The 15,358-nt window shown below is 53.7% G+C and overlaps 1 protein-coding gene across 1 annotated transcript in view; it reads left to right on the top strand.

Moving 5' to 3' along the window:
* Positions 1-348: 348 nt before the first annotated feature.
* LOC136503659 (uncharacterized) overlaps positions 349-15,358 on the top strand; it is a 39,683-nt gene continuing 24,673 nt past the window's right edge. Inside the window, exons 1-2 of the mRNA XM_066498662.1 lie at positions 349-574; positions 619-914. Of these exons, the coding sequence (XP_066354759.1) occupies positions 349-574; positions 619-914 (522 nt within the window). The remainder of the gene's footprint in view (positions 575-618; positions 915-15,358) is intronic.

Raw genomic sequence — 15,358 nt, 5'->3', positions numbered from 1 at the left:
CATGCAAACCCAGTTCTGGTTACAGGTGGCTGGTAGCCTTTATTTCTAATAGCTATTAAGGTGAGGTTGATTTAATTTATTTTGATCAATCGTGATTATATTCCCTGTGCTGAGAACCCGTCTGGGGATTCCACCAATTTAGCATGTCCCACAGAGACAATAACGAACAAGCTGACTGCAGGTATTCAGCCATTCAATCCTACTACTGGTCATTTGCAGAATCCCAAAACATCATGAACAAAAGGGAGTGAGGGCAAACCTGGATCCTTTGCTGCTGCCTCTACAATGTCGCAGCGAGGAGGAAGTATAGGAGAAGCGCATCGTCACTGTCGCGTCGAGGACACGAAGATGAGGACAGGGGCACGTCCTTTCGTCGAGGACTATGTCGGCGGACCTTCTCCTTCCTCAAGCCGTCCGCTTGCTGCTACTCCAACTAGAGTCGAAGATGAAGGCTACTGCCTTCCACCCTTCTCTTCTTCCAACCCCGGAGACGCAGAGATCCTGAGGCACCTCCTTCGGCTGCTCGAGCGCTACCACTCCGTCGGCCACAACGGGGTGAACGCCGGCGTACCCTTCGATCGGATGGTCTGGACCGGAGCTCCACTGACAGAGTGCGCGCGTGCACTGCAGGAATGCCGCTCGACGAGGAAGAAGCCAATAGAAGGGAGAAGTATTACGTCACCGATTGCTCTGTCCTCAAGAGCAGTTGTACCAATCCGGCGACGCAAACTGGGTACAGGAAGCCGCGTGACCTCGGGTGGGGGATTCCTGGCGAGAGCATCGGGCCAGCACAGGTCACCGGTTTGAAGACGACCTACGACTTCCACATTGGAGAAACCATATACCAGGAAGGAAGCAAAGGAGCTAGCTGGATCATGGACGTCTACTCCCTTATTGAAAATGGTCAGGTCGACGTATGGCAATTAATAAGCACGCCATTGCAGTATCATGCTTGGATATGGATAAACCATCTCTTTCCCAAAACATAAAACATATGGATTGGAAACATAAATGAACTAATTTCCGCCCATTCTCTCCCTCATGGAGTCATGGATAATTGGAGAGTGTGTTTAACCTCAAGTTTTTTTATAATAAGTAGCATGCCGGTGCGTTGCTACGGAATAACTAATAATTTATACTAAAAACACACAGATCGCACGATAAGATAACAATACTGTTAAATTAAATACCAACGTTAAAGTGACATTTAATCCAAAAAGCAAAGTTTATGAATTTAACACAGTCACGGAATGCGCGGCGTCGCAGGCTCATAAACTCTAGAGCTCACAGAGATTGGGTCGAATCCAACCTAGAGCCTCAGAACCCTGCATCTTTTCCTAGACGGGCTTCACTTCGGATGCGCCGGTATTAATATCAATGATCTCCGGTCGATGGACCAAGTCGTATGGATCCCCATACAATGGCTCAGACATGTAGATTTTGTTCTCCTTATACTTGGATACACTTTTCCACTGAAGCTTTCATTGAAATGTTTAGACACAAACAGTGTCTGATCACCGATGTCCCTCACCCTGGACCACTCCGGCGTACGATCGTGGAGGTTGCACTTGTAGATCGCGCTGTTGTAGGTGAAGTTCTATGTCTCGTGGAATGTGCTCACCATGGCACCCACAATGTGTAGCTCACCGTTTGATTTCAGGTAGCTACGGTGGTAGAGCCCCGCAGGTGGCGACAGCGATGGCAGCAGCGTTGCGGTTGGAGTAGCGCCGACGGCGTTGCTGCTGCAGACGGAGATTTCTCCAGTGCAGTCGATCGCCAAGAACTTGTCTTGGCAATGGACGATGGACCCTACGGAGAACTCCAGTTTGGTGTCGAGCAACGTCCATGCGCTGTCGACTCCAACCCGGCAGAACACGACCTCCGTGGAGCACCCAAGCATGGCCTTGGGCACGCACTTGCGGCCGGCGGCGTCAGGCGGCGCCGAGAGCACGATCTCATGGAAGAACACGTCCCTCATGTCTTCTATCATGATGGCTCTGCCTGCGGCATCTGCGTCCCCGTAGCCATTGGTGGGATGGAGGACCCACCGGCCGTGGACCCTAGACACACGTTCCGATGAGGACGCCGCCGTGACGTGTTCGCCTGCTGGCGGGAGCTCAACGTGGGGGGCACGAGCACCGACGAATGGATTCAACAGCGTCACGAACGCACCCTCGTCCATGAGCGCCAGCTACCCACATGAGGAGCCACACGCCACCTTGCCGCGCACGTCGGGCAGCATCTTGGACAAGACCTTCTTCTCCAGGACGCAGTAGAAGCCGACGCAGTCCGAGTCGAGGTCAAACGGGAGCAGTAAGAGCGGCCCGAAGGTCACGAACAGGATGGCGGCGCGCCATGGGGAGCAAGTGGATCGGAAGGAAGTCGCGTCGTGGCCTGACGTGAGACGCTGCCTGATGGACTCGAGGAGATCCTCTGGCAGGCCAAATCTCCAGTTAGGGAGAGGTAGGGACCTTCTCTTGGGATTGGGAGGCTGAGCCATGGAAGACAGATGACATCAACTATGGTTCACGCAAGAAACAGCAAGCGAGGGCGATGGAACACGTGAACATGAAACCAAATGAAAGGAGGAAAAAGTTGTCCCTTTTGCAAATGCAAAGAGGAAAAGTAATTAAATGTAGGCAGATTTGGCGAGGTTCTCAGAAATGCAAAGAGGTTCCTTTTGTCTTAATTCTCTTTCCTTCTGTGTTATTTCTCTTTCCTTTTGCTCGTTGTCATGTATGCTGGTGCATGCAAACATGCAATGTGTATATGGATAGCACAATAATTTTCTACTTCCTATTTTGTCATGATTCCTCTATCACATGACAGGCAATATTCAATCAAGGAGATGTCGTGGGATCATAGGCGTGGGCAGACGGACGAACCAAAATAAATATTGCACCAAAAAATGTCCATAATTTGTTCTTTTTAGTTGTAGGAGATACCCAGGCATGGTAGTATCACCACACACTTCCACTGACAGTGCTTTTGCTCGCCCCCACCCACCCACCCAAAAGCATATGTGTTAGGGTCATTTAGATGTAGGATTACTTTAGGTTGTTTCTTTAATAATAGGGGATGCAGATTGTTGGGGACCGAATACTGGGGTACCCGAAGAGGAGGAGCTAATAACCATCAAATGTTGACGCTTCCGATCAGACAAGAACGCAACTACACTTCTTGCTCGAACGACTGAAGATTGGTTCTGCCTTGCCCGACCCCTGAGGGCTAGACTCTGCTTCGCCCAACGTCTGCGGGTAGGCTCGGCCTCGCCTGATGTCCAGGGGCTTGGCTCAGCCTCGCCCGACGTCCAAGGGCGGGCTCCGCCTCACCCGATGTCCAGGAGCTAGGCTCCGCCACGCTCGACGTCCGAGGGTAGGCTTAGGGCTGGGCTTTGCCTAGCCCGATGTCTGAGGGCCGGCTCCGCCTCGCCCAACGTCCGAGGGCGGGCTCCGCCTCGACCAACATCTATGCGCTACTCCTTCATAACTACGCGTATAGATAAGGCAAGGCACTCAAGTTAACGGCAATACCGAGGACCATACCCTGCACGCCTATAGGGAAGTACTGTCAGGATAGGACCAGACGGGCGCTTTAAGCCCTTCCAAGCATGGCAGAGCCCGAATAGTGTTGTAGGCGCTGACTTTTGTCTTACAGTGTTGTGGGCGCCGCCATCAGCCCTCGGACACGGATCCTAACATAAGCATTCGACAACCACTATGATCCAAGAGAAAAATCACATCTTCTACAATAACCAACGTATGGTCACTTCCCCATCTGCTCCCCGTGGGGTCGCGGCTTGGCACCCTGGTGCGCCACGTCGCCCATCGGGGCAGGATGGGATGTGACCACTTGCTGAACAAAGCCAGAGCATGGCCCTATCAAGATCAACAAATGTGCTATCCCTGGCATCGTCTGCCATGTCAGCAGGGCTGGCTCAGAGGTAAAGGAAGACCTGGCACCTTCGAAGGACCTTCTTGGCCTCTGGTTTTTTTCTTTCTTCCATCTATAACCCTTGCCCCCCTTTGATCTATAAAAGGGAAGGCAGGGCATCCCACTAAGGGAGGGATGAATCCAACACACAACGCATCACATAACACACAGCTGAGCAGCAACCGAGCTCTTGGCATCCTTTTGACCTTTCCATCAAAGACTTGGGACCTGTCCCCCTCTCAACCGTTTGTACCCCCTACTATGAACCTTTTTAGTGCTAATAACACGAGCAACAGCAAACTGGACGTGGAGACATTCTGCTCAAACCAGTATAAACCTTGTGTCCTTTAGCACACCATCCAGGCCTAACGCACAACAAATATAAATTTACTAGTTGGTGTTTCTTTGAAACAACGACAGTTGGCGCGCTAGGTAGGGGACCTTTACGCATTCCAACGTTAAACATCAGGCCACAGATGGCTAGCCACGGTATCAGCTGGGTCCCAGACGCACACGTGCGCTTTGGGAGACTAGACTTCATCATCACGGTGGGAGGAGAGTTGGCATTGGCTCACGCCACCATCCAAACTCTCCCCTCCATCGGCCTCAACCATGAGAGGCTTGAGCGCTAGCTCAGTGTCTCCCTTGGACCCTAGTAGTCCAGGGAGGACCAGGGCCACCTCACCCTTTCCCACGCCAATGACATGGCGTGGTTTTCTAGAGGAGGGTCCCTCTCTTTGGAACACCACATACGGAGCGCCTCGACAGTGCTTCCGTCTAGTCTCCACAACACTGCGGCGACCGTTAGCCACCTTGTGGCACGACACATGGTCCTGCCGCCCGTGAACAACGAGTTCATGGGGTGATCGAACATGTCACGGAACCTCCTCATAGAGGAGCGGGGTCGTCCTCTGGCTCTAATTCCAGCAGAGGGAGCCATCACCCCTCCCAGGAATGCTTCATGATGGGTACCCTCGAGGGACACGTCGAAAGCATCCTCGTAGAGGAGGCTACCCCGATGGGCAACCTCGGCGACGAAACCGAAGGGGAGACAGTGGCCCCACCTCACATGGGGGTGGAGTAGCCGAAAGCCCGACAGCAGGAGATAGAGGAAGCACAACTCTAGCTTATGCAGGAATGCGCGGAGCTCGATCAGGAGATCAAGCGTCGCGGAGACGGTGGGCGCGCACGCGCCATGGCCTGTGATGTGAACTAAAGGATCATCGCCGATGATGAACCCTTCCTCGCTTCACCTAGGTGAGCCAGAACATCACCGCCACGATGGCCTTGCTCCATGGCCTTCGAGAGGTCGGAACGCCCGAGGATCATCAGGCTCACCATGAGATTTGCACGCTACTCGAGCGTGCGACGACGCAGCAGGCTGACAGCTCGTTGTCTCAATGATGCGAGCTCGATGCCAGCTAGCGCACAACCTCAGTGTGCCCCGCTAGGGACGCGTCAGTCCACCAGGCACCACAAGGTAGTAGGCAGCGCGCCGTGGTCTTGGTACATCAGCGTCTTGCCCACAACCGCGACGCACGCAACACTCTCGAAGCCCGCAGACATACCTACGGTGACCCAAGAGAAGGAGCCCACCACGGCTATCATTCTCATCGTGGCGGACGCTACGACAGCAGCGAGGACCGGAGCCCGAGCCCTGGCCAGCTAGGCCCTCAGGCCTTCGGCCGGCACATCCTCAACGTTGCTTTCCCGCCAAGGTACCGACCACCTACCAATATCCCAAAGTATTCTAGGGAAACAAACCCCGGATTTTGGCTCGAAGACTATTGGCTTGCCTACCAAGCCAGTGGTGCAGATAATGATGACTTCATTATCTGCAACCTTTCACTGTTCTTAGCCAATTCGGCACAAGCATGGTTGGAACACCTACTGTCCGACGCAATCCAGAGTTGGGTGGATCTGAAGGAGATCTTTGTGGAGAACTTCTAGGGCACATACAAGCACCCTAGGAACACATGGGACCTCAAGAACTGCCATCAGAAGGCCGGTGAGACCCTCCATGGGTACATATGGCGCTTCTCCCGGTAGTGCAATGAGCTCCCTAACGTCGCCGATGCCGATGTTGTAGGAGCCTTCCTATCTAGGACTACCTGTGAGTCTTTGGTTCATAAGCTTTGATGCAAGGGCCCACGAACCACCAAGGAACTCCTAGACATCGTCACCAGCCACGCCTCAGGAGAAGAGCCGGTCGGAGCGATCTTGGATCGTCTCGAGGGCAAGGCAAGGCGGGACGAGGGCGCTAGAAAAGGCACCTCCAATCATTCCGCCAAAAGGAAGAACAAGAAGCAATGGCGTGAGGACTCGCTCATGGCCGCTGCTGACCGCAAGGGTGGTCAGAAGCCCACAGAGGGCACTCCAAACAACTTCAAAAAAATTACTCGAGGGGCCATGCCTGAACCATGCCTTCTCGGTTAAGCATCTGCTCAAGGACTACAGCCTCATGTGGCAGTTCTTGTCCTGAGGCTCCAACAAAGGGGAGCATGGAAAGGACCCTCCTCCCACTGTGGATGACGTCAAGGAGAAGGATGATGGCTTTCAAACGCTAGATGGTTGCCTTATGATCTTCGGAGGATCAGCGGCCTACGACTCCAAACATCGTCAGAAGGTCACACACCGCGAGGTCTACACGACCGAACCACCCACACCTCCCTTCCTTCGGTGGTCAGAGTCCGCCATAACCTTTGATCGGACTGACCATCCGAAGAGTGTCCTGCATCCGGGAAGATATGTGCTCATGGTCGACCCGATCGTCGACCCGAAGCGGCTCACCAAAGTACTGATGGATGGAGGCAGCGGCCTCAACATCATGTATGCCAAGACGCTCGACGAAATGAGCATCGACCGGACACGTCTCCGCCCAACTTGAGCACCTTTCCATAGCATTGTGCCCGGGAAGCAGGCCATGCCGCTTGGGTAGATCAATCTGCCCATTACCTTTGGGGATCAGTTCAATTATAGGACTGAAATCTCACCTTCGAGGTGGTTGGGTTCCCCGGAACCTTCCACGCCATCCTGGGACGTCCCTGCTACATGAAGTTCATGGCCATCCCCAACTATACATACCTCAAGCTAAAGATACCAAGCCCCCATGGGGTCATCACCATCGGCACCTCCTTCCAGCGCGCCTATGAGTGCGAGGTCGAGTGCTGCAGTCATGCCGTAGCAATCGTCGCCTCTGGGGAGCTCACCGCCCTCAAGAAGGAGGGTCACCGAAGAAGCACCCGACGCCAAGAAGTCGTCTGGATCGTTCGAGTCTACAGAGGGCTCTAAAGAAGTCCTCATAGACCTCGGGAGCACCAAAGGTAAAATGGTGTGTATTGGTACCATGCTTTCTTCTGAATAGGAAAGCACGCTCGTCGACTTCCTCCATGGCAACAAAGACATCTTTGCGTGGAAACCCTCGGATATGCCAGGCATTCTGAGGGAAGTCACCGAATGTGTAGCTCACCGTTTGATTTCAGGTAGCTACGGTGGTAGAGCCCCGCAGGTGGCGACAGCGATGGCAGCAGCGTTGCGGTTGGAGTAGCGCCGACGGCGTTGCTGCTGCAGACGGAGATTTCTCCAGTGCAGTCGATCGCCAAGAACTTGTCTTGGCAATGGACGATGGACCCTACGGAGAACTCCAGTTTGGTGTCGAGCAACGTCCATGCGCTGTCGACTCCAACCCGGCAGAACACGACCTCCGTGGAGCACCCAAGCATGGCCTTGGCACGCACTTGCGGCCGGCGGCGTCAGGCGGCGCCGAGAGCACGATCTCATGGAAGAACACGTCCCTCATGTCTTCTATCATGATGGCTCTGCCTGCGGCATCTGCGTCCCCGTAGCCATTGGTGGGATGGAGGACCCACCGGCCGTGGACCCTAGACACACGTTCCGATGAGGACGCCGCCGTGACGTGTTCGCCTGCTGGCGGGAGCTCAACGTGGGGGGCACGAGCACCGGCGAATGGATTCAGCAGCATCACGGACGCCGCCTCATCCATGAACGCCAGCCACCGACACGAGGAGCCGCACGCCACCTTGCCACGCACGTCGGACAACGTCTTGGACAAGACCTTCTTCTTCGGGACACAGTAGAAGCCGACGTGGTCCGAGTCGGGGTCGAACGGGAGCAACAAGAGCGGCCCAAAGGTCGTGAACAGGACGGCGGCGCGCCATGGGGAGCAAGCGGATCGAAAGGAAGCCGCGTCGTGGCCTGACACGAGACGCTGCCCGTTGGACTCGAGGAGATCCTTTGGCAGGCCAGATCTCCAGTCAGGGAGAGGTAGGGACCTTCTCTTGGGATTGGGAGGTTGAGCCACGGAAGACAGATGACATCAACTATGGTTCATGCAAGAAACAGCAAGCGAGGGCGATGGAACACGTGAGCGTGAAACCAAATAAAAGGAGGAAAAAGTTGTCCCTTTTGCAAATGCAAAGAGGGGAAGTAATTAAATGTAGACAGATTTGTTAAGTTCTCAGAAATGCAAAGAAGTTCCTTTTGTCTTAATTCCCTTTCCTTCTGTGTTAATTCTCTTTCCTTTTGCTCATTGCCATGTATGCTGGTGCATGCAAACATGCAATGTGTATATGGATAGCACAATAATTTTCTACTTCCTATTTTGTCGTGATTCCTCTATCACATGACAGGCAATATTCAATCAAGGAGATGTCGTGGGATTGTAGGCGTGGGCAGACAGACGAACCAAAACAAATGTCACACAAAAAAATATCCACACTTTGTTCTTTTTAGTTGTAGGAGATACCCAGGCATGGTAGTGTCACCGCACACTTCCACTGACAGTGCTTTTGCTCGCCCCCACCCACCCACCCAAAAGCATATGTGTTAGGGTCATTTAGATGTAGGGTTACTTTAGGTTGTTTCTTTAATAATAGGGGATGCAGATTGTCGGGGACTGAATACTGGGGTACCCGAAGAGGAGGAGCTAATAACCATCAAACATTGACGCTTCCGATCAGATAAGAACGCAACTACACTTCTTGCCCGAACGACTGAAGATTGGTTCCACCTCGCCCGACCCCTGAGGGCTAGACTCCGCTTCGCTCGACGACCGAGGGCTAGTTCCGCCTTGCCCGATGTCTGCGGGCAGGCTCCATCTTGCCCGACGTCCAGGGGTTAGGCGCGGCCTCGCCCGACATCTGAGGGTAGGCTCTGCCTCACCCGACGTCTGAGGGTAGGCTCAGGGCTGGGCTTTGCCTTGCCCAATGTCCGAGGGCTGGCTCCGCCTCGCCCAACGTCCTAGGGCGGGCTCCGCCTCGCCCAACGTCTATGCGCTACTCCTTCATAACTACGCGTGCAGATAAGGTGAGGTACTCAAGTTAACGGCAATACCGAGGACCATACCCTGCATGCCTACAGGGAAGTACTATCAAGATAGGACCAGACGGGCGCTTTAAGCCCTTCCAGGCATGGCAGAGCCCGAACAGTGTTGTAGGCGCTGACTTTTGTCTTACAGTGTTGTGGGTGCCTCCATCAGCCCTCGGACGTGGATCCTAACATAAGCATACGATAACCACTATGATCCAAGAGGGAAATCACATCTTCTATAGTAATCAACGTATGGTCACTTCCCCATTTGCTCCCCATAGGGTCGCGGCTCGGCAACCCGGTGCACCACACCGCCCGCTGGGGCAGGATGGGACGTGACCACTTGCGGAACAAAGCCAGAGCACAGCCCTATCAAGATCAACGAACGTGCTATCCCTAGCATCATTTGCCATGTTAGTGGGGCTGGCTCAGAGGTAAAGGAAGACCTGGCACCTTCGAAGGACCTTCTTGGCCTCTGGTTCTTTTTCTTTCTTCCATCTATAACCCCTGCTCCCCTTTGATCTATAAAAGGGAAGGCAGGGCACCCCACTAAGGGGGGGGGGATGAATCCAACACACAATGCATCACATAACACACAGCTGAGCAGTAACCGAGCTCTTGGCATCCTTTCGACCTTTCCATCAGAGACTTGGGACTTGTCCCTCTCTCGACCATTTGTACCCCCTACTATGAACCTTTTTCAGTGCTAATAACATGAGCAGCAGCAAACTAGACTGTAGGGACATTCTGCTCAAACCAGTATAAACCTTGTGTCCTTTAGCACACCATCCAAGCCTAACGCACAACAAATATAAATTTACTAGTTGGTGTTTATTCGAAACAACGACAGTTGGCACGCTAGGTAGGGGACCTTTACACGTTCCAACGTTAAACATCAGGCCATAGATGGCTAGCCATGGTATCAACTGGGTCCCAGGCGCACACATGCACTTCGGGAGACCTAGACTTCATCATCAGCGGTGGGAGGAGAGTTGGCATTGGCTCACAGCCACCATCCAATCTCTCCCCTCCATCGGCCTCAACCACTGAGAGGCTTGAGCTCCTAGCTCAGTGTCTCCCTTGGACCCCAGTAGTCTAGGGAGGACCAGCGCCGCCTCACCCTTTCCCACGCCAATGACATGGCGTGGTTTTCTAGAGGAGGGTCCCTCTCTTTGGAACACCACATACGGAGCGCCTCGACAGTGCTTCCGTCTAGTCTCCACAACACTGCGGCGACCGTTAGCCACCTTGTGGCACGACACATGGTCCTGCCGCCCGTGAACAACGAGTTCATGGGGTGATCGAACATGTCACGGAACCTCCTCATAGAGGAGCGGGGTCGTCCTCTGGCTCTAATTCCAGCAGAGGGAGCCATCACCCCTCCCAGGAATGCTTCATGATGGGTACCCTCGAGGGACACGTCGAAAGCATCCTCGTAGAGGAGGCTACCCGATGGGCAACCTCGGCGACGAAACCGAAGGGGAGACAGTGGCCCCACCTCACATGGGGGTGGAGTAGCCGAAAGCCCGACAGCAGGAGATAGAGGAAGCACAACTCTAGCTTATGCAGGAATGCGCGGAGCTCGATCAGGAGATCAAGCGTCGCGGAGACGGTGGGCGCGCACGCGCCATGGCCTGTGATGTGAACTAACGGATCATCGTCGATGATGAAGCCCCTTCCTCACTTTGCCCGGGCAAGCCAGAACATCACCGCCATGATGGCCTTGCTTACCTGGCCTTCTAGAGGTCATAACGCCCGAGGATCATCCAGGCTCACCACAAGATTCGCAGCTACTCGGAGCGTGCGGCGGCGCCAGCAGGCTGAGAGCTCGCTTTGTCTCCGATGATGCGAGCTTGATGCTAGCTAGCGGCACAACTTGCTAGGGACGCGTCAGTCCACTAGGCACCATAAGGTAGCAAGCAAGCGCACCGCCAAGGTCTCGGTACATTAGGTCTCGGCCACAACCGCAATGCACGCAACACTCTCGATGCCCGCCAGATGTACCTATGGCTAACCCGTGAGAAGGAGCCCCACCGCGGATATCAATCCTCATCGCGGCGGACACTACGGATAGCGGCGCGGGACCGAAGCCCGAGCCCCAGCCTACTAGGCCCACAGGCCTTTGGTCGGCACATCCTCAATGTTGCTTTCCCGCCAAGGTACCGACCACCTACCAATATCCCAAAGTATTCTAGGGAAACAAACCCCGGATTTTGGCTCGAAGACTATTGGCTTGCCTACCAAGCCAGTGGTGCAGATAATGATGACTTCATTATCTGCAACCTTTCACTGTTCTTAGCCAATTCGGCACAAGCATGGTTGGAACACCTACTGTCCGACGCAATCCAGAGTTGGGTGGATCTGAAGGAGATCTTTGTGGAGAACTTCTAGGGCACATACAAGCACCCTAGGAACACATGGGACCTCAAGAACTGCCATCAGAAGGCCGGTGAGACCCTCCATGGGTACATATGGCGCTTCTCCCGGTAGTGCAATGAGCTCCCTAACGTCGCCGATGCCGATGTTGTAGGAGCCTTCCTATCTAGGACTACCTGTGAGTCTTTGGTTCATAAGCTTTGATGCAAGGGCCCACGAACCACCAAGGAACTCCTAGACATCGTCACCAGCCACGCCTCAGGAGAAGAGCCGGTCGGAGCGATCTTCGATCATCTCGAGGGCAAGGCAAGGTGGGACGAGGGTGCTGGCAAAGGAACCTCCAATCGTTCTGCCAAAAGGAAGAACAAGAAGCAACGATGTGAGGACTCGCTCGTGGCCACTGCTGACCACAAGGGTGGTTGGAAATTCCACAGAGGGCACTCCAAACCACTTCAAAAAATTACTCGAGGGGCCATGCCCAAACCATGCCTTCCTGGTTAAGCATCTACTCAAGGACTACAGCCTCATGCAGCGGTTCTTGTCCTGAGGCTCCAACAAAGGGGAGCATGGAAAGGACCCTACTCCCACCATGGACGACACCGAGGAGAAGGACGATGGCTTTCCAATGCCATATGGCTACCTTATGATCTTCAGAGGATTAGCGGCCTACGACTCTAAACGTCGTAGAAGGTCACGCACCGCGAGGTCTACATGGCTGAACCAGCCACACCTCCCTTCCTTTGGTGGTCAGAGTCCGCCATAACCTTCAATTGGACTAGACCATCCGAAGAGCATCCTACATCCGGAAGATATCGCTCATGGTCGACCCGATCGTCGACCTGAAGCAGCTCACCAAAGTACTGATGGATGGAGGCAGCGGCCTCAACATCATGTACTGCCAAGACGCTCGATGAAATGAGCATCGACTGGACACGTCTCCGCCCAACCTGAGCACCTTTCCATAGCATCGTGCCCGGGAAGTAGGCCATTGCCGCTTGGGTAGATCGATCTGCCCATTACCTTTGGGGATCAGTTCAATTATAGGACTAAAATCCTCACCTTCGAGGTGGTTGGGTTCCTCGGAAACCTTCCACGCCATCCTAGGACAGTCCCTGCTACTATGAAGTTCATGGCCATCTCCAACTATACATACCTCAAGCTAAAGATACCAGGCCACCATGGGGTCATCACCAGTCGGCACCTCCTTCTAGTACGCCTATGAGTGCGAGGTCGAGTGCTGCGGTCATGCCGTAGCAATCGTCGCCTCTGGGGAGCTCACCGCCCTCAAGAAGGAGGTCACCGAAGAAGCACCCGACGCCAAGAAGTCGTCTGGATCGTTCGAGTCTACAGAGGGCTCTAAAGAAGTCCTCATAGACCTCGGGAGCACCAAAGGTAAAATGGTGTGTATTGGTACCATGCTTTCTTCTGAATAGGAAAGCACGCTCGTCGACTTCCTCCATGGCAACAAAGACATCTTTGCGTGGAAACCCTCGGATATGCCAGGCATTCTGAGGGAAGTCACCGAGCATACCTTGAAGATCCACCCAGGCTCCAAGCCAGTGTAGCAATGCCTGCGTTGCTTTGACAAGGAGAAATGTAGGGCCATCGGTGAAGAGATAGCGAAACTTTTGGCAGCCGGGTTCATCAAGGAAGTATACCACCTGAGTGGTTAGACAATCCCGTTATCGTATGAAAAAAGAGCGGGAAATGGAGGATGTGTGTTGACTATATGGGTCTCAACAAGGCGTGCCCAAAGGATCCGTTTCCTTTGTCGTGCATAGTCAAATAGTCAACTCTACCTCAGGGGTGCGAAACCCTCTGCTTCCTTGATTTGTACTCTGGGTACCATCAAATTGTGATGAAAGAGTCCAACCATCTCGCGACATCTTTTATCACCCCCTTCGGATCATTCTACTACATCTCGATGTCATTCGGTCTGAAGAACGCTGGGGCTACGTACCAGCGCTATATGCTCAAATGCTTCAGGGACCTCATCGGGCGGACCGTTGAGGCATACGTTGATGACATCGTGGTTAAGTCCAAATGGGCTGACCACCTTGTTGCCGATCTTGAGAAAACCTTCACAAAACTCCGAGCAAATGGCATCAAACGCAATCCCTAGAAGTGTGTTTTTCGGGGTCCCGAGGGGCATGCTGCTCAGCTTCATCATCTCCGAGCATGGCATCGAAGCCAACCTAGAGAAAATCTCAGCCATCACAAGGATGGGCCCTGATTCAAAACATAAAGGGGGTTCAGCAAGTCGTAGGGTGCCTCGCCGCACTCAGCTGATTCATCTCGCGCCTCGGCGAACAAGGTCTCCCCCTTTATCGACTCTTGAAGAAAGCCGATCGCTTCGAGTGGACATCTGAGGCCCAGGAGGCACTTGACATGGTCAAGCTGCTTCTGACAAAGGCCCCGATCTTGGTTTCTCCAATCGATGGAGAATCCCTTCTGCTATACATAGCGGCCACCACGCACGTGGCCATCATCGCCCTGGTAGTGGAGCGGGAAGAAGAGGGGCATGCCCTCAAGGTGCAGCACCCTGTGTACTTCATCAGTGAGGTACTATCCAACTCTAAGACCCGCTACTCCCAAATCTAGAAGCTCCTATATGCCATTCTCATCACCAAGAGGAACCTATGCCACTACTTTGAGTCACATCCGGTGATGGTCGTGACGTCGTTCCCCCTCAGCGAGGTCATCCAAAGCCAGGACGTCATGGGAAGAACCGCAAAGTGGGCGCTCAAGTTGATGGATCAAGGCATTACATATGCCTCATGAACGATGATTAAGTCCTAGGTGTTGGCTGACTTCATCGCGGAATGGACCGAGGTCCAAACGCCACCAGCGGTCATCAATCAAGAGTACTGGACGATGTACTTTGATGGATCATTGATGAAGAAGGGCGCCGGCGTAGGGCTGGTCTTTGTATCGCCCCTCAGGGTACGCATGAGGTACATGGTTCGTCTCCATTTTCCCTCATCCAATAATGTGGCTGAGTATGAAGCACTCATCAATGGCCTACACATTGCCATCGAGTTGGGCATCCAACACCTCGATATCCGAGGTGACTCATAGCTGGTCGTCAACCAAGTCATGAAGGAGTCAAGATGTCACGACGCTAAGATGGCTGCATACTGCCAAGAAGTCCGATGACTGGAGGACAAATTTGATGGCCTCAATGAGGCTGCCGACGAACAAGGTGGAGGCTCGACGGCTCATACGCTGCGCCAAATCGTTCGTTCTTGTGGAGGGCAAACTCTACAAACGAAGCCACACCGGGATCCTACAGTGCTGCATCCCCATTGAATAAGGGAAGCACTTGCTGAGCGACATCCATGGTGAGGTCTACAGTCACCATGTCGTGCCTAGAACCTTGGTTGGAAATGCATTCCGACAGGGCTTCTACTGGCCCACTGTAGTAGCCGACGCCGAGTAGATCGTGCGCACCTGCGAAGGGTGTCAGTACTACGCTCGACAAACTCACCTCCCAGCCCAGGCACTCCAGATGATCCCCATCACATGGCCCTTCATGGTCTAGGGGCTCGATCTGGTGGGACCTCTCAAGAAGGTGCCTGGAGGATACACCCCACCTGCTGTCACCATAGACAAGTTCACAAAATGGATAGAAGCTCGGCCGATCTCCGCGATCAAGTTCGAGCAAGCCATGTTGTTCTTCCTCGGCATCATCCATCGCTTTGGAGTACCGAACTCCATCATC

This window comes from Miscanthus floridulus, chromosome 14 (assembly GCF_019320115.1).
Source record: "Miscanthus floridulus cultivar M001 chromosome 14, ASM1932011v1, whole genome shotgun sequence".
Lineage (NCBI taxonomy): Eukaryota > Viridiplantae > Streptophyta > Magnoliopsida > Poales > Poaceae > Miscanthus > Miscanthus floridulus.
The sequence above is the reverse complement of the archived record's forward strand: the minus strand, read 5'-3'. Positions and strand labels throughout refer to the sequence as shown.